At 34.1% G+C, this 19,654-nt stretch overlaps 1 protein-coding gene across 5 annotated transcripts in view; it reads left to right on the top strand.

Annotated features, from left to right (window-relative positions):
• Klhl13 (kelch-like family member 13) overlaps positions 1-19,654 on the top strand; it is a 220,484-nt gene that overhangs the window by 127,813 nt on the left and 73,017 nt on the right. The window contains exons 1-2 of one of the 5 annotated variants that reach the window (XM_005410466.2): positions 2,468-2,540; positions 4,213-4,278. The exons of 1 other annotated variant lie outside the window; for it this stretch is intronic. In XM_005410466.2, coding sequence (XP_005410523.1) covers positions 2,500-2,540; positions 4,213-4,278 — 107 coding nt within the window. In that variant the 5' untranslated portion in view covers positions 2,468-2,499. Of the gene's footprint in view, positions 1-2,467; positions 2,541-4,212; positions 4,279-14,005; positions 14,101-14,493; positions 14,719-19,654 lie in introns of those variants that run through there. 3 more of the 5 variants (XM_005410465.2, XM_005410469.2, XM_005410467.2) reach the window with 3 other exon arrangements.

Raw genomic sequence — 19,654 nt, forward strand, 5'->3', positions numbered from 1 at the left:
CACAAAAGGGAGGAATGGCAGCAAGCAGCCTCTTTCTCTCTCTTACATATGCAAACTATCCATCCCAGGGTTGGTGTAGCTCTCACAACCATAATCAGTCAAACTCTAAAAGGCTGCCCCATGACCACATGAGGCTTTGGGGGGACATCCAGACACAAACCATAACACTTTGATAATTCATATATATCTGATAATCTGTCCATTTCTTCTGTATTTTCCATATTATTAGAGTAAAGGTTCTCAAAGTAGGTATTAATGATCTTATGGATATTTGGTCTGTTGTATACAAAACTAAAACAGTGAATGATTTGGCTTATTTTATCTTATCTTATTTTATCTTATCTTATTTTATGGTACTTATCATTAATATGTTGTTTAAGAACATTCTTCTGAATACTAGTGGATTGAATCATTCTTATGACCCTAAATACTACCTTTTTTGAAGATTACTTGAGAAAATGCAGCACATTACCCTAATCATGTTTTCTACTTTGTTTTCCATATCCGATTGTTTTTCTTACAAGTTAATAGAAAGGAAACTGGTTGGTTTTTGCACTCAATAAGAGAAAATGGGGCCGGGGATATAGCTCAGTGGCACACCACCTGCCTGGTAAACGTGAGGTCCTGAGTTTGATTCCTGGTACAAAAAAAATCTGAGGAAAAAGAATGAATGTGAAGACACCTTTTATATGGGTAATCATAAGTCACTGAGAATATATTTTTCAAGTATTAACTCACTTTGAAATTACTGGCAGAATGCTCTTAACCAACTTTAACATAAAATGGTTGCCTAAGATGAAAATATTTTTTATTGTCTGTATAAGTAAAAGTGTCATGATTTTTGCATCATTGTGAAATTTAGTATATTGTGCACATGCAAAAAGGAGATGACCAAGCTGAATACTAAATGCCAAAACCAATGAGAGCTTGAGTCCTTACAAATATTTGATATGAGACTAGTGCAATATGTTTCCACAAGTGAGAATACTACATATTCACACCCAAGTACTTGTTTTACTGATCCAACTACTTGTGCTAGATTAGTCTCCAAGCAAATACCATTAACTCTTTTATTTTATTTGAATATTTTTTCCAGTTGAACCCAGGGCTTTAACACAGAGCTACATCTTCAGTCCTTTCCATTTATTTACTTTTTGAGACAGGCTCTTGCTAAATTGTCCTGGCTGGGCTCTAACTTGTGATCCTCTGCCTCAATCTCCCAAAGTGCTGTAATTACAGTGTTGTGTCACCATATCTGGCTATTAACTACTTTTTAAAAAACCACTTCTTTATTACAGTTATTTACTATTTTAAAAGTCATTGGAGATGTTAATAAACTGGATCCAATCACCTGCCTGCATTCCCATTTTCATAGCCTACAGGGTAAAATCCAAATCTTTGTGTGTGTGTGGTCTTCTGCTCTATGATTCCTGCATAACTGCAAATCCACTCCCCTCAACACTCTTGCAGTCATTTTTCAGACCTTGCCAATCCCCCAAATATGTTTCACTACCTCAAATATCTGTATCTTTTCATAGGCTATTTCTTCTAGAGTCTGCCTGATGGATTCCTGAGTCTTTAGCCTCAGTTGTTGCCCTTTGCTGCTGCAGAATCCTGGGTCTAGCCTGCTAAAGCTTCTGCAGCATAATTTGTATTGTCAGAGTACCTATATATTTCCCTCACTCAACTATAGCCTTCCTGAGAGCCAAGCATTGTGTCTTATTCATTTTTATTTCTGGAACATCAAGCATAGAACCTAAAAAGCTAATTCTACAAACAAGTGTTTTTTGAATAAAATATTCATTGAATACTTAATTTGTATCTTGTGTAGTTTTAGTTTAAAAACATGATCTAGAAGCAGTGTGATTTATAGATTTAAAATGGGAGCTGCATGGAGATCAGTTGCATGACTCCTTTTTTGAAACACCTTATTTGTTTAAAAGCCAGTGCGGGGTAGATTCCTAGAAAATTGATTAAAAAAAAAGATAGGACTTAATGAGTGACTTCTATGGGCAAAGGAGAGGAAAGTGTTAAATATAATAAAGATTTAAGGTAATATGACAAATAACAGAACAGTGGTGTTTGCAAAAAATAGGACTCGGTTCACGTAAATATGTTTTCCTTTAAAACCTCCTAGTGTTGGTATTTTCCTCTCCCCACCTCTGCTCTAAAGATGAGCACTTTGTTCTAGTTCAGTTTCCTGGAACTAAGCTTGAGATTCATGTGGTTCTCATTTTCACATCTGATCAGGAGTTTAGCTGTGAATATAAACAGTTCAACAACACTGACTAAAATTTCCTATCAAGGGAAGGTGTGCAGTGCATAGTTTTTTGAATGTATAAAGCCCGTTTTTGCTTCTGGGAGCTGCAACTGATGTGTTATACCAGTCAGATGCACTGGGGTGCGCTACTATGTAGCAGAGCCTAGCTGTGCTTCACAGCTCTTAACTTTAAAACTCCAGAGAATTTGATGAGAGAGGGATCCACAAGAACATGACAAATGATGAGAGTTCAAACCTTAAGAGAAAAATGGGCTTATTGGTAAGAGACCTTTCTTTTCCTTTATTTACTGCTGTTACTTATTCATTAAAATAGCAAGCCTGTTATTTTCATGTGTGGCTGTGAAATGGTATACAAAAATCAATTTTACATGTATTGTAGAATTCAGGAGACATATTGGTAACCATGTAAAAATCACAGGGAGCGTGTATAAAGCTTGATTTCGAACAAAACCTCTAAGGAAATTTTATTCATTTCAGACTGTGCTATAGATTTGTTTGTATAGCTCAAATGTAATGCATGTTAAGATATATGTATATATATATTTTAAAAGTTAAAATAAAGAATAGTGACTTATGTAGAAATATATAATTTCACTCAGTTACCAGAAGGTGGCACACCAGCTTCTTCTTACATATACAAAGAAAAGGAATAATATTAATAGGAATATAAAATAAGCTGTATTTAAAGATATGTAATGTATTGCTAAGCTAAGAAATAATTGTTATTTACTTGGTGGGGCTTGTGCTAAAACATGACAAATGTGAATTTAACCTATTGCTACTTGTTATTATTCAACAATAATATTTATATGTATAGCATTTTAAAAGTAGACTTTGAATAGTATTGTTATTATGATGATTCTACTTGAATTTATCATCCTAAGAAAGAAAATACTTGCCACCTGCCTGTGTTTGTAGGAAGTTATTTTATTTAAGAACATTTTGGATAAGGTCTTTATCAAGGGCTTTCTAAAGATACTATTAGACTATGACTTTGATTTAGTTTTGACTTTAATAATGCAATAGTGCTTGTGAGATGACCCAGAAAAAAATGGACAGTTCCTTTAAAAAACAACATTCGGTAAGGTTAATGTTTATTTTCCATAAGTTAATAAAAACATAAATAAAGTAAATGTAAATAAAATATATATTGTGTTAGAACTCCTCAAACATCTGCCGGCTTACTGTCATTTTTTAAGAGCATTGATTGTTGACACCATATACCGCAGTGTTTATAGAGCAGTCTCTTTTTAAAACTGCATTCCTGAGGCAGTAACAGAAGTATATCCAATATTGCTTTTTGTGTGTTTAACCAAAGGAGCTACATATATGACAGAATTTTGCAAAAACCAAATCTTCTGATTAGAAGACACTACATTTATTTATATGTTTTTATTAATTACAAGGGGTATGAAAATAAAAAATTGGTGGTAAATGAACCTAGAAGAACATTAGCCATCTGTTCTCTGGAAGCTTGTAATGTGTGTCATTTACTTTCAGGGTTTTATGGCAAAGTAGTATATCAGCAAAGAGTTGACCTTTAAGCTTAAAATGCTAAAAAATGACAAATCATTGCAAGGACCAAGCATATATTTTCCGGAAAAATGTTTCTTTGTGTCCCTATTTAACTAGTTTGGTCTTATAGATCAGCTGCAAAGAAATGCTGTGCTTATTGTCAATTTTATTCTAGAGTTTCTGAAACATCAAGAGAGCTTCTAAAAACACATAGAATTTTATGATTAGTTAAGGTTTTTAAAAAGTTAATTTACATAGTTTTAAATTGTTCTGTTTGACCTTAACTATTCAAGATATATAAATATGATTTATTAATGTACAGCTAACATACTTCTTGAGCATGCTGTGAAAAATTTGAACTAAATACAATAAAGTCACTATTAACCAGATTTTTTTTCTTTGCACTGCACTTTCAGGAGACGGAGGCAATTGTCTTTAAAACAAGCCGATTTCAAGGATATATTCAAAAAATCAACTTCAGGGTATGTCCAAGGGTCTGCATTTTCCTCTGTCTTTTTTCCAATGTGAATTTATTTTCATGAGAGACCCTGAGATAGTAGAAGACATTCAGTTATTAAAGTTTCAGTGATATTTGGGATACTGTATTTATTAAGAAATTTATTAAAAGTACCACACATCATTGCATTGTGCTTTATATTTTCCAATGTGCTTTCACAAACATAAGTACCTTTGGTTTTCATAACATTGCTGTGAGATGAACCAGGAAAGTAGCATTTTCTCTAATTTACGATGAGGAAAGATGCACTGGGAGGCATCAAGCTAATTAGTGACAGAGTTGCACCTGGACCGCAGGTGCCTCGCTCTGTCCTTATTTGTATTTTTCCTCGTGGAAAAAGTTTCAGCGTTTTTAAGTTTTAAGTCTGTATTGCTCAATCCATATAGTTCATTCTGAATTTGTTTTCTAATTCCTGTACTGGACAATTTTCTACTCTGCATCTGTCTGTCTGCCTCTATGCCTGTCTGTCTGCCAGCTAGACACTGTTGCTTTCAGACTCTCCCACACTTCAGAGGATTTGTGTGTGGGAGGGCAAGGTAATGGCTGTGGGAAGTTCAGTTTGACAGCTGGTAGTGAACAGCCAATGCGTGTGTGCTAAGGAAGGCCAGGAACTGATAAAGAAAACAGAATGTTACTGGTATAAAGAATACTGGCTGGGGTATCTTGAGCAGAGTTTAGCAAGCTTGAACATAAAGCAATGTTTCTTCAAGTTTAGTACACCTAAAGTGATAAATAAGTACTTGTTTGAAAAGCAGAGCACAAGTCCCTATCTCCAGACTTCTACTTGCATTCATCCCAGGTGATTCTAAGCACACTAATGTTTGAGAGTATCTGCCTTAAAGGTAGAAAACTTTCGCTTTTCACTCTTGATTCTTGTAGATTCAGGAAAAGGGCCTCACTTCTTTCAGCAAAACCTGTGTTTCATATTGAACTGTATCAAGTAGGGCATTGGGGGCTGAGGGGCAAAAGTGGGGATGATAGATGTTTGCCCCCATTTTTGTATGTACATCTTCACAAGTATATCATAGTATCTGCTGTACGTTTTGGAAATTTGTATTTTAGAAAGGCTCCTGTCAATTTTGAACAGTTTTCTTTTTTTTTTATGGAGACAGTGTCTCACTATGTAGTTCAGGCTGGCCCTGGACTCACTTTGTAGCTCAGGCTGGCCTCGAACGCATAGTGATCCTCCTGCCTCAAGCTCCCAGACGCTGGGATTACAGGCATCTGCCACCACGCCCGGCTTTGATTTTTTTTTTTAAACTTTAAGATTATAAAGAACAGAAAAATTTCCATCAAAAATGAAAAAATATTTTGACACATTAATTGATAACCTCTCCTAAGTTTTTGATTTTAAATTAATTCCTAAAAATTAGACAGGCTATCCATGGTTCTCTATAGTTAAAGCTTTAGTGTATCAATATATTTGTTCTCATTTGTTTTTCATCTTTGAATATCTAGTCTGCCTGATTAGACTGTAAGGGCCTGATAGCCAAGGGTATACGTGTTTTTTGTATATTTGTTGCATTTACCAGAGTCGTAAGTTGACATTTGAATTAATTTACTGGGTACCTACTTTCTAGGAATTTGGGGGTAGGCATAGTGAACTGATTAATTTTGGTATCCACGGAGTCTATGTTACACTGTCCATAACAGCTAATATACTAAGTAGACAGGTTGAAACAAATGCATTTTAGTCAACAGGTGAGAAAACCTGGCCCTAATGAATAAATTTGCTCATGCTTCTTCTCTGTTTAGGGTATGATTTTAAACTCAGTCTTGCTACTGCTTCACAGGTTTTGGAATAGAGATTTTGCTGCTTTGTTCTTTACAAATCAGAATCTCAAAAACTGGAATTTCTGGAAATCCCCAAACATAAATATTTTGTTTAATGTCTGAACAGTGTCATAGGAATTTAAACGAAATTTGTGGAATACTCATAAAAATGCCCAACGTGTCTCCGACTTAGATTAAGCCAAATAAGGAATGAATGAATAGATATGTATTAGGTGAAAGGAAAATATATTTCACTTAAGTGTTATGTAGCTTCAGAAATCTATGAGACATAAATGATTACTTAAAACATATATTTGATTTTGAAGATATGAAGTAGTTGTGAACATATTATTTGAAGTTGACAGACTTGGAAAGGCAGTCAGGAAACTAAATTTAAGCGACCTCTAGTCATTAGAAGACAAATTCTGTTTTTATTCAAAATTGCATTTACTATACTTGATAATACTGCAGGAGATAAAGGAAAAGAAATGGCTTCCCTCTCCCTCATTGTGTAACCAGTATATACAAATAATAAAGTTAGAGATGGTACCAAAATAGTGCTGTAGATAGACCACAACACATGAACTTTTTGTATAACATGTGCTTATGATGTGTTGCATCGTAGAATTTTAATTAAATTGTTGTTTGCAGGTCTAGCAATTTTAAATTATACACTTTTTGGCTAGTTTCTGTAATTTAAACTTGCTCTCATGTATTTGGCATCTTTCAGTACAACCGCTTCTCTATCCTTTTTTATTTTAGAGAACTTGAAATCACCAAAGAGAAGATTTCTAAATTAGAAAAAAGAAGGATCTGGAAGTGAAAATAGAGATATTTGAAAATAGAGATATTTGCCACATTCCTAAGTCTCTCGGGCACCACCATAAGAATCAGATCTCATGACTGTAAACTATACCCTTAAGATAACTATTGGGTTTCATATTATGGTAATGAGTTACACATTCAAATTTGAGATTGAGTTATTTTTGAAGTATAAGAATTTCTCATTCATTGCCCAATCAATCCTTTTATTTTTTAGACACCAATGATTTCTGTAATATATGTATAGGAAAGTTAAATTTTAATTATTTTAGCCTAGGAAATTGTAAAAGCCTGTTAAAGCAATTGAATATAAAAGGTACTTTTTCATGGAAAAATTTAAACAGTGTTGCAAATTTTCAGTGAATCATCATGATTAGCTTTTCATTAAAGTGTTTGCCGCTGGTTTTCCAAAAATTATTATGGTTACACTGTAAGTGTCCTGTAATCAAGATTTATAAATAGATAGATGAAGAGATTGGATAACCAGGTAGTCATTTAACCTTATTTTTAGCTATAATATTGACAGTTCACATGTGTATATAATAACTTTTTAGATGTAATCCTATGTTTTTCAGAATAATAGCATTATTTCATCAATTTAAATTCAAACATTGATGAAAGTGTACTACTGTAAAGATCTGTAAAATATCAAATCTTATAAAAGTCTGTTTCTTAGAGTAGCAAATACTGAATTTCTGTGGTATCTCATTTGAGATTTGGTACGTGATGTGCTTATTATTAAAAGTCTTTCAATAATGATAAATAAATAATAATATAAATTGGTTACTCTTAACAAAATAGTACAGGGTTTACCAACATATATACTGTATAATGATTGGGGGGTCCTGTTATCTTCATATAGATTTGGCAGTCTTTCTTCTATATTTGCTGTTATCAAAATTAAAAACAGTGTAGTGAAATTATTTGAAAAGCTTTGACTGTATTATTTTGTTTAATACAGCCATATTTTACTGTACCTTCAGCTCCACCATACATTGATTGATTGATTGATTGATTGGCTGTGCTAGGTATTGAACCCAGGGCCTCTTGCATGCTGCAGTGCAAGCCCTCTACCACTGAGATATACCCCCAGCCTACATTGTTTTAAGTGGATTTTTATTTTTTGTTTGTTTTTTAATTTTTTTATTTTAAAGAGAAAAAAAGATAAGCATAACAACGAAACCAAGTTTCAAAACAGGTTCAGGTTTAACTTACAGCACTTCAGAGAAGCTTACAACGGCTTGCTATTTTATTGAACCAGAGTAGTCTAAGGAGGTACTTACAGTATTGCTGAGAGATGGCCTAACACATATATTGTCATTATTTGAGGTGAGAGTAGAGATTCTTCATTAGAGCAATTTATTTTAGTTAAGTAAGTGTATATTCTTGAAATTTTTCTTTAACATATGCCTATTTTAAACAAATTCTATGTGTGTATATGTGTGTGTGTCATATTCACTTTAAGCACTTGGTAGTATAAAGTTTTCAAATTAATAAATACTCCTCTTACCCACACTCTACTTATGGAAATAATAGATTTAATGATTTGTTTTAAACTTCCAAAACACTGGCTTCAATATATAATTCTGATTTAATAACACTTTCACTTTTAAACTTCTCTTTCAGTTTACTGCACAAAGTCTTATTAAATGTTTCCCAAAGTGTCAGGAATACTGTTGAACTGGTAAAATCTGAACATTCAGGGATTCCTTCTTGAAGGGCTGGTAGTAATTTGGCGAGGGTATCTGATGTAACACGGCTCTAGCGCGAGATGTTGCAGTAGCATGGCCTCTTACTGGAGCATTGTGATGATGGTCAACTGTCTTCTATATTGCTTTTTATTCCAAAATGTTTAAAGTGGTAATATAAACCAGTTATGAAAATAGTATGTATTTTTAAAAATCATTGATTTGAACTTCAACTCAACCACAGTGCAAACACTTGGGTCTGAAGTTTAAAGCATTTTTAAACAGAGCGGAATATATTGAAGCATTCAAGGACAGAAGGGTAATAAGAATGTATGGACACTTGGGTCCCCAACAATTAAAGCTTTGCTCTCTGTTCAGTCTAATCTTCTATGTTTTTGCTCACCCCCAACAACAGTCTTAGCTCCATAACTTCGTTTACCTGACTACACAGAAATAGTGTTACACAGTATCAGGAATTACTACTATTCTGGCTTTCCATTCCCCTTCCAGTCAGTCATTACTTTCCTTGCCCCTTGCCTTCTTCTTTGATTGCTTCCCCAGTGTTTTTCTGATGTTTCAGCGTATGATCTCTTCATATTGCTATTCTACCCCTCACCAACTTAGTACCCTTCCCAGCCTCTGGAACCATTCAATATGGAAAGAGTCCTGCCCTTCAAATCACTTATGCCACTGATACCTGGAATTCTGTCTGCATGTGCTTGAGTTACATGCCTGCACAATTGGTACCCTTATACTTGTTTGTATTATGGAAGATTGATAGGAACTCTGTCAGTGCAGTTACAGTCATAACTACAGTAGTGTATATCTTCGTAGAACCTCTGTGTGACTATAAGGATCCATAGAATTCTGTGTAAGGAAATTTCCAGCATAGAACTTTCCAATGTAGTTCTCTTTGAGAAATGTGGGGTTTTCCATTCTGATTGTAGCAAGGCTGCAGGTGTGAATAACTAATAAGGAATTGTAAGTGTATTTTATATTCAATTTCACATAAAGAAATAATGAGATGCACACATATATGCATCTATAGCCATAAATGTATATAAATGTGTAGCCATTGGTGTATATGTGTGCAAGTATATATAGTCACAGATGTGAACAACTCTATTTCCTGTAAGAAGAAACCCTTAAGATATTAAAAAGTTTACTCTGCCATCCATAATTTTTGTATGCTTTAAAATATTAGACAGTCCCACTTGGTTGCCATCCAAATACTTTTACAGAATGGTAGAACATAAATAGAGCACACAGTTTGGCATGATTTGCAATCTTGTCGGGGCAACATGAATAACATTAATATTTTAGATTAGTCTAAACAGACATTGTCAGGACTGAAACGATTACATAGTGCCTGCTCACACAACTGTGGCTAATACTCCTAGTCTTTAGCTGTACCTACCAGAGGCTTAACCAAAACTTACAAGGAAAAGGTATGGCTGTTCTTAGGACATACCAGGAAAATGTAGAGAAATTCGGCACACAATATGTTAGTTCATTTGATGAGGTGGTATTGGTGACAAAATCTTTTCAATACAATAAGTTAAATTTTACCATAAAGCTATTTAGTGATATTTACCTTGAGAAAAAAAATCAAACTACTATTGGCATTTTTCACTTTCCCTACACCACAGTTAGTTTAAAGTGGACTTACCTTTTTCTTCCTGATCATTCATAAACACTTTCTGGGATTAGGATTTTGGAAATATTACCTTACTTACACCTTTTCATTGTTGCTGATTCTTTTTCACTTCTTTTTTTGTTTTTTTTTTCTCCAGTACCGGGAACCGAACTCACGACCTTGCGCTTGCCAGGCAGGCGCTTTTGCCGCTGAGCTAAATCCCCAGCCCCTCTTTTTCACTTCTTTTCTTCAATGTACTTTTGTTAGGTGAGTCTTTGTTGTTTTAGGTGTAGTGACATTTATAGAATGTGGTTTACTTCAGATAGAGACATGCATCTTGTGGACTGGTCTGATTGAAAAAAAGAGACAAGGGCTCTAGGGAGGGAGTCCTAGACTAAAAGATTGAGAACAATTCTGATGCCAGCCATTGCTGTGACAACAGATGAGTTAACTTCTTTGCGTTTCAGTTTTTTTCATCAAATAATCAAGGTACTTGATTATTTCTAAGAGTACAGGAAGTTCTAAAAATCTTCTCTTTTTTAGACAAGATTATTTCTAAGAGTACTGAAAGTTCTAAAAATCTTCTCTTCCTACATTGGGAGCCAGCGAACTCTGTTGTAAAATTCAGCCAAGAAGCACTCTTTCCATAGCCTTGGTCAAGAACCATCATTACCTGTTGTTTATTATATGTGTAAGATATGCAATTCACAGGTACTTTTCAGTGATTAGTTAGCATTCATAAAATGCTTTGAAGATCTTTTGTGTACATTGTCTTCTATCTTGTTTGTTGCGATGGTCCATAACAGAAACCAAGTGTTCTGTAAATGAAATCAGTGTTTTCTATGCTGTGACTGAGGGCTTTTGCCATTTACCAGTCTCAACATTGAAGTAGACAGACACTGAGCCTTATAAAATTATATTTAAAATACATATTTAATAATTTTCTTCCTTTCTGTAGATGAAAACATTTAGTTCTGGAGTATAATAGTAATCATAGTTACTCTGTAGTTGCTAGTAGAGTCTCTGCCAGGGTTGGAAAATCTGATTAATTTGGATGCTGCTGATCTGCAGTTGGGGTGATTTTACCTGGCTGAGGTTTACTTCTAAAAGATGTATGGGGAATGGTGTTATTAAGCAAATTAAAAGTATAAAATATAACTCATGGGCTATATTTCTACTTAAGGGAATTATTTTTAAAGCCTCTGGCATAATAGTTGTTTGCTTATGAGAGATAATTACAAATGACTTAGTAATTTATTAAAGCAAAAGTAAGGGGCTGGGGATTTAGCTCAGCGGCAAAAGCGCCTGCCTGGCAAGCGCAAGGTCGTGAGTTCGGTTCCCGGTACCAGAGGAAAAAAAAAAAAAAAAAAAAATTAAAGCAAAAGTAAGAACTGAATATAGATAAATGTTTGTCATCCGTTATAATGCTTTTGGGTTTTTAAGGATGCTGAGGAGAGAGAGGAGGAAAGCAATCTTATTTTCTTTTCACTTGAAACAAACATTACAATTATTGGAGTGCTACAAAAACTAGTATTGAACTCTAAGCCTATGAGAAATCTAGGCTGAAATTTAATAATTTTGGTTGGGTATTTTGGGAGCCTAATGAGACTAGACCAAAAATATGTTGGGCAGAATAATAAAAACTTGAGAACCTTTAACCAAAAGGATTGTCACTTGCATGTGAGGGTAGGTAACCTTCATAGAAATTTGGAAAACACCCTGTTTTCTGCTAAGAAATTTTGAGGAATCTCCATAGACAAACTGCTGGAAACATTTCCTTGTCATGGTTTTCCACAGATTTCGGGATCTTTTCTCAGGAGGCAGTCACATTTGCAACTTCTGCTTTGTAAAATTTTCATCAGCTTGGCAATGGTTGACTCTCCTTTCAGAATGTCTCTTTACTACATAGAGCTAAGATTAGCTGTCTTATATTTTGTATTTTTGCATGCTTCATGTCTTGAAAATTTGTTTGAAACTCAATATGGAGTGAGATATTCCAAACTTGATACATACATATGTGTATGTCTGTATGTATGGGTGTGTGTTTATGCTTATATTCATGTATGTAATTTCCCTTTTTGGGTTTCAGTCAAGTTGCCAATGCTGATTGTACCCGAGATTTTTTGCCTTGTGATATAAAATCTTCTAATGTAAAATACTGGCTATAGTATATTCGTATTAGTGGTACTTTTTTAACCTTTTAAATTTACAGTATGCTTTGATGGCTATGAAAGTACTGATGAATGCTCCTTTCCCTGATTCCTTTCAAGATGTCTCTGAAACAGTTTTGTGTGTGGGTAATAAAACCAGAGGGAAATATGATTTAAATTGCCTAGCTGTGTGTGTGTGTGTGTGTGGTGTTTATGTATAATAGGTTAAATAAAAATTGTATGTGAGCTAATGATGCCTGACATCAATTTAATATTTAAAAAGCTCATGTATTATTGGTCAGAATTTCACAATGTGCTTTCTCTTTCCATTCATATGTATGTATATGCTGCATATACATATATGTTTGTGTTTCATAGGAAAATATGTTTGTATTGCTCTATATTTTAAAAGACAGTTACTTCTGATTTTCTTTAGTGTTTTCATGCTGTATTCCTGTTTTGTTAAATACTGTTTAAAAAATTTTGATAGTAGCTTCTGTGGTTTTAAAACACAAGTGGAAAGTCCTCTTAAACGACTAAATCTCAGTCTTTACAAATTAGAAATATTTGCAAGCTAGCCATTTCAGCTGGAAGCACCAATTTATTGTTTGTGTAGAGGAATAAAAGTAAATATGAGCTATTTATCACAACAATGATTTTTCTAAAGGTAGTGACTTTTGTGTTAGTGGTGATCTGCCTTTGCTAAGCTTCCATTCATGGGTGTTAACAAAATTGCTTTCCGGTAGAAGTAGCAAGGTGCTATGAAAGTATCTATTTAGTGATGGTGACTTGCCTGTATCACAAGTGAAATCTTAAAGCCATAAATAAAGAGTTCAACATAATACTAATTTAAACTAAATTTACAATTTAGAATCGTGTAGAAAATTTGTGTATTTGTTTTGGGGCTTTAAATAGAAACTTAAGACACCCAATCGCTTTTGGGACATTTACAATGGTACTGCCTAGCAGTATTTTGAAACAATGTAGATGAACCCTTTATTTGCCATGACTTTCATGAAATACCTCCAGCTGCCTTTGAGAACAGCCTCAATTTTAGAACCTCTTTGACAATCGCTAATCCTGAGCGGTTACAGGACCGCTGCTGAGCTTTGGAGTGGTCCCTGCTGGACACCTGCTTGGCCAGCAGTGTTGGTCTCTCCTCACAATTTGTGAGCTGTTTGGGGGCGGGGAGGGGGAGGAGAAAGGGGGTGAGCAGGAGGAGAAAAGGGAGAGAAGAAGGGAGGGCAGTATTGAATTAGATTGTTGATAGCATCCCTCTGAGGACTGCTATTAAGAGCATGCTATTTTGTACTTCTCTGCTGCAGAAGACAGAGTGATATTCGTGTTACCACAGCATGTTGTAAATGTATGAGATTTTGCTCATTCTGGCTTGGAAATAAAAATAGGGAAAGGAGAACAACTTGAATCAGAAGCTACTAGAAGAGCGTGCAGAGTTCTGCAGCAGTTTATATTTGTTCTTACATTTTTCTTTCTTCTGACTGGAAAACAGAGGGACTGACATTTTTAAACGGGCTTTTCCCATAATGGCATGCTTGTATTGTGAGGCCAGAGCTTGCACAGGAGGAAAGCAGACTGCTGAATTTAGTCACTGATCTCTATTAGCTGTGGCCTAAGGCTATGCTGAGGTTTATATCCCATTTGTATTGTTGCAGCTCAAAAGAAGAATGTTCAGAGGATGACAAGTGTATTCTGAGTAGGTATGTTGTTTCATTTTCATATGAAACCCATCTATTTTTTTCAGCTACTATTGGTTAGAAATCAGGTTAATAGGTGCAGAATATAATACAGTGCTGCAGTATCCCTGCTAAGGTAAAACAATGGTATTGCAAGCTTTAAAAAGGAAAAACCGTCCTGCTTTTATTAAATAAAGCTGCATTGTGTAATATACCCAGTGCAGACGCGCACACACACACACACACACACACACACACACACACACACACACACTGCAGTCAGTGCTTTCCTAACGAGATGGCATTATTGTTGAGTTGGAACGCTAGAATCATCATATTGCTTTAGGGGACAGGACAATTTAAAGGAGGTACCATGCAGTCCTATTTTACAGATTAGAAGCATCGGTTTAAGGGCACTGGCAGAATCATTCGCTTGTTCACCGCGGCAGCCACTGCTGTGTCAGTACAGTGTGGAATGGAAGTCCTGGTTGGTAGTCTGTTATGGAAACGCTGTTTACTGTTATTGTAGTACCGTGGTGACAACATGCCATTGAAATGGAAAACGAGCTCTCCTGCTATCTGGAAATTCCCAGTTCCTGTGCTTAAAACATCCAGGTCAACTCCACTTTCTCCAGCATACATGTAAGTGAGAGAAAATAGGATCTTAAAGTGGGATTTCATTCATGGCTCTACTTTGTTGCAAAATTTGGGGGGGGACCCCAAATAGCAACATTCTCAAAGCCATAGTATTAAAAATGCAAGCTTGTTTACTTTTAAAAACATTGGCATGCCCACATTTACCATTGTTTTGTTTTCCTAGAGTTTGTGTTCACTTAAAGTGGTTAATGCTAATCTGATTATTGATATGAAAGCACAACAGTATAATGGAGAGATTGCAGAAGTAAACTTTAATGTTTAACAGGGATTTTTAAACTTTGTATATCTAAAACGCTTATGATGATGTCTCGTGTAATGGCTTAAAATATGCTGATGATTGATGATGGCATGTTAAATATGGAAATGCCTTCTATATTATTTTCTGATGAATTTGAAACATTCAGAGTTAACATATTGATCAGGAAATGAGTCATTTAATCAAAACTTTTGTACTTTAGTGTGTATAAATATTAATAAGTTTGATATTGCATCTTCAGTTTTATTCAAGTTAAAAGTAAATTTGAATTTGTGCAAATTATATTTCCATAAGCAGTTATTACATTGAGGAGATTGGAAAGAGTATTCTAAAATGACTGTTTTAGAAATGTATTTTAAGCAAATATATACTGAATTACATAGGGATAGCTTTTTAGAATTTTTTGAGAATCTTTAAAAATATTTTTTAAAAATTCATAATGTGTAGCTTTAAAAGCAAAATCCAGGAGATATAATAAAATGTTATTTTAAAGTATTGTTCATGATCCTTTTCTTTTGGTGGAGGGAATGAAAGAAAGCTCGATCTTTTTTTTTCAAAGAAAATTACTACAAAAAACTTTTGAGTAGGAAGTATGATTTAATTATTTTTAAAATATTTTTCAGTAGAAAAGGTGAAAAATTATTTCTTCTTTAAATTAATTGTGTTTAGAACTCTGCTGAGTTGCCATTTTTAACATAGTTTTGTTTTCTCTGAGATTCAGATACACAGTGATATCTGTTTCTTTGAAAGGCTTTAGCTGCTGAGGAAGTGTGGTTATTCCCTAGAAAGCACTGAAAAGTGAGAACATTTCAGACTCATTTTCAGATTATCTTTTTGTATTCCATACTTTTTATACTTCAGGCTATTTTATCTGTTTGGGTGTTAAACTCTTTCTTATGAAGTAGCAAAATTAAGACATTTTTGAAAAAATCAGCTGTATTTGTTTGTTTTAAAGCTGTCCTTGTCAAAAGCACAAATAACTGAGGTGACAAGTTAATGGAGGTGGACAAATTAATGGGACTCTTTCGAGTTATTTGACGAAATAGGATGCGCTTGCTGACTGTATGAATCTTAGCTGTTGAGAAATGACCAAAGATATATCAAAAGCAACTTTATCATAAACAGAACAAAACCCAACTAAAAACCAGTAGATCACAATAAATAATGATTATTAGTGTTTCTAGTGTCCTTCTATATTTCTTTGTCCAAACGTTCAAGTTGTATCTCCTATTGCAGCTGGTTTGTTAATTTTTAGGGGTGGTTAAATATATGCCCATATTTAATCCATTCATACTAGCTTCAAGCTTAGATGTAATTTAAGGAAGATTTTAAATGAATCATTTTCTTCCTTTTAAGTATTCACCTCTTTGTCTTGATGATGTATGAGTGAACTGATATTAAAATAGAGCCTGGAAAATATCAGATCTTGCAATGCTGAATATAGATTGTTGGTAGTACACAGAGATGGAATGGAAAAATACGGTTGAATAGCTAATAGTAAGCTAGACTAGTTTGACTTGTAACAGTGAATACTATGACTGATCTTACCTTATTTTTCTTTGTAAGTATATTGATACTCAGAGATAAAAATATTAAATATATTAGTAGACTTGCTGGGGGAGTTTAAATCATGTTTTGAAATAAATTATTTAGTTTTGGCCTGTTTTAGGTCAGAGTTCATTACCTCGCTTGGCCAGAAATAAAACATCACATTTAATATGTTATTCTAATCAGTAATTTTTTATATTCTTCAGCCCTTCTATGTATAAAATGATACATAAATTTAGCATAAAATTTCGCTCAAAAATTATAAAGACTCATCAGATTACTGGTCAGGTAGCATACTTGTTTTCACAATTGTTTGATTAACAAACAGGTTAAATCTCTTATTTTCTAAACTCTGCATTGAAATGGAATCAATTCTGACTTCTTGATAAACTTTGGTCTATTAGAAATTTACCTATAAAATCCTGTATGAACATTTAAAGTAAATTTTGAGTAGAGAATTCTTCACAGTTGAAATAAAATCAGTTTGTGTGTATGCTTGTGCAGCATCAGTATTAGTTTGTGATTTTTATTGTTTTTTATGTGATCAAATACATGCTACATGATTTTCATTGAAGAGTTGGGTGCTTTCTGAAAAACTGAAATTTCAATATAAAGTATTCTTGGATGTAGTAAAAATGTGGGGTAGGAATTGAACATGTATGAAAAAATGTAAAATTTTCCTGTGGTCTCTTTCTAAACCCAGTATATGTGCTGCTTAGCTGTAGCTTTTCACTGACACTATGGATAGACAGTTCTGCTACACTGGTGAAAGCTACAATACAGAACATTTTATCTACTACAAATGTTGAACAAAAACCTATTTTATTTTATTTTTTCCTCATGGGATTAAAATCCAAGTTTGTTTTCTCTCTTTTTTTTTTGAACCTGAATGACAATTGAAATGTCTCAATATGTTTAAGGCTTCTTGATGATAGAGGGTATCTATGGCCCTATTAAGTGAAATGCTATTTATATAGCATAAAGCACTTTTTAAATTGTGCTTTAGTGTGATACGGGAAAAGTGGAGTATCTTAAAACATTAAAGATTTAGGATAATAATAGTTGGCCCTTGGAAAGTCTGATGACGAGATATGTGCTCTTTAGTGGCTAGATGCAGTCTTTTTTAGCTTCAGGTTTGAACACTCGCAGGATGGTGTGCTATTCATGTGATTTCTGAAGGGATTGTCTTTATAGAAATGAGTCTTGGTGACATGTGTTTGTATTAAAGTATATTCAACAGAAGGTTGAAGTTCAGCCTCAGCCTGATGGTGCATCTCTTGGTCAGTGTAAACTGCAATTCGTAAAGACTCTGCTCTTGACAGGTGCAAACCCTATAAATTAGCCTGTCATTTTACCTAAGTTAATAAAGCTGAAAGGGCAATCACATCTAAGTGGTTTTCTAGTGCTTTGGTATTCATTGTTTTAAAACAGCAAATGGTTCCTTTGGGCCAGTGTTTAGGGTTAATGCATTGTTGTATTCTGAGGAAACACTGGAATAGACAAGACTAACACTAGCAATCCTTTTATCTTTACTTCAAAGCAGCAAGTTTTGACAAAAATAGTATGGAACAAAGGAGAAATATGATTAGGTATGAATTAACCAGCACAGTATAATTGAATTCTAGCACTGACATATAGTGTGGAATGTTTTCCTTAGAATTTTACCTTGCTCAAACTAAAAGACAGTGTTAGAAAGTCGACATCATCCTTTGGTTTCTGCACTTGCATTTAATTAATTTCCTATTTATAATTCTTTTAATATGTAAATATATTTCTAGAAAATGGCAGTAGCATAGAATTTTGTAGAAATTCCTTTCTATTATTTCATCAATAAAATGTAGTCCCTAGATTTTCCAAGAAGAGACTGTGTATACTGTATAAATTCTGCCTGTTTGGGATAATTCAAAAGATAGATATAATAAAATGTTTTCTAATTTTGGCTTTTCTTTTCCCTTAGACTGCGTTTTTTCTAATTTATTAAGTCAAAACTTATAGCTTGAAAATTTTTTCTTGTGTAGCGAATGCTTCTTAAATTGATAATGTCAATAAGAAAAGAATATTTTGTCAATTTCATAATTACCATTTACATAAATGTTTACTTGTATGCCTGTTTAGTTTTTATGTATGTGCACGATGTAACCAAATTGTGTCAATAAATAACACAGTTAATGCCCAAGAGCAGTTTTGTATTAGTCTGTAACTTTTGAGGCATGTTCCTTGGGAATTTGCATTGTCTGAACTTGCAGAAGGGATTGCTTGTCATTTATTAATGGAAAAATCATAGCATTCAAAGTGACCTTATCGGACATTTGGAGGTTTCACACCTCCTTTAATTAACTCAGGAAGGCCTTCTGTGAGACTTCTCAAAGGTAGCAGTTCATGTCATCCTTGAACACTGTCAGTGATGAAAGCTCACTGTCTCACCAACGCAGCACCTTTCATTCATGGACAGCGCTTCTTTGTACTGAGCAAAATCAATTCATCCTCTCCTTTATTTCCTAATCCCCATGTGGCCTTCTGAAGCTCTACAGCAAAAGTCTATATTCTCTAGCATGGTCAGGCTTGAAAATCTCATGTGTCATGGTTCCCAGGCCCTTCACTGTCCTTGTTGTCCTCACCTAAGTAGTTTTTCCACAATAATCTTTATATAAGATACTACATCTGAATGTGATCCTCTATATATAATCCTACAAGAAAAAACAACCTATCTCCTTTTAAATAGATTTCTTCCTAAAATAGCCTGGAATTATCTTATTTGTTAATTATAAAATGCGTACTAACCCCTTGTGAATTTAGAGCTTGCAAACTTCCTTTGGGGAGGTTTATGATTGGATTCCTTGCTCCTCACTGTCAGCCTTTATTCTTTTAGGTGCTTAAGATCATTTAGTCAGAGCAATCCTGGAAATATGTAAAGTACAGTAAAGTTAAAGTTTGGTTGTCAAGCTTATATTGTATTTTAATGACTTTTGGAGACCATTTGATATAATTGAAAAACGCTTCACACAAGACATTTATAAGATAGTGTTTCTGTTCTTTTCTGTTATTTAAAGGAATTTACTTGTCGATAAATTAGATTTAATTTTTATACTTAAGTCAGTGTTGTTTACAAGCACACAT

Source organism: Chinchilla lanigera, unplaced genomic scaffold (assembly GCF_000276665.1).
Source record: "Chinchilla lanigera isolate Chin_1 unplaced genomic scaffold, ChiLan1.0 scaffold00133, whole genome shotgun sequence".
Lineage (NCBI taxonomy): Eukaryota > Metazoa > Chordata > Mammalia > Rodentia > Chinchillidae > Chinchilla > Chinchilla lanigera.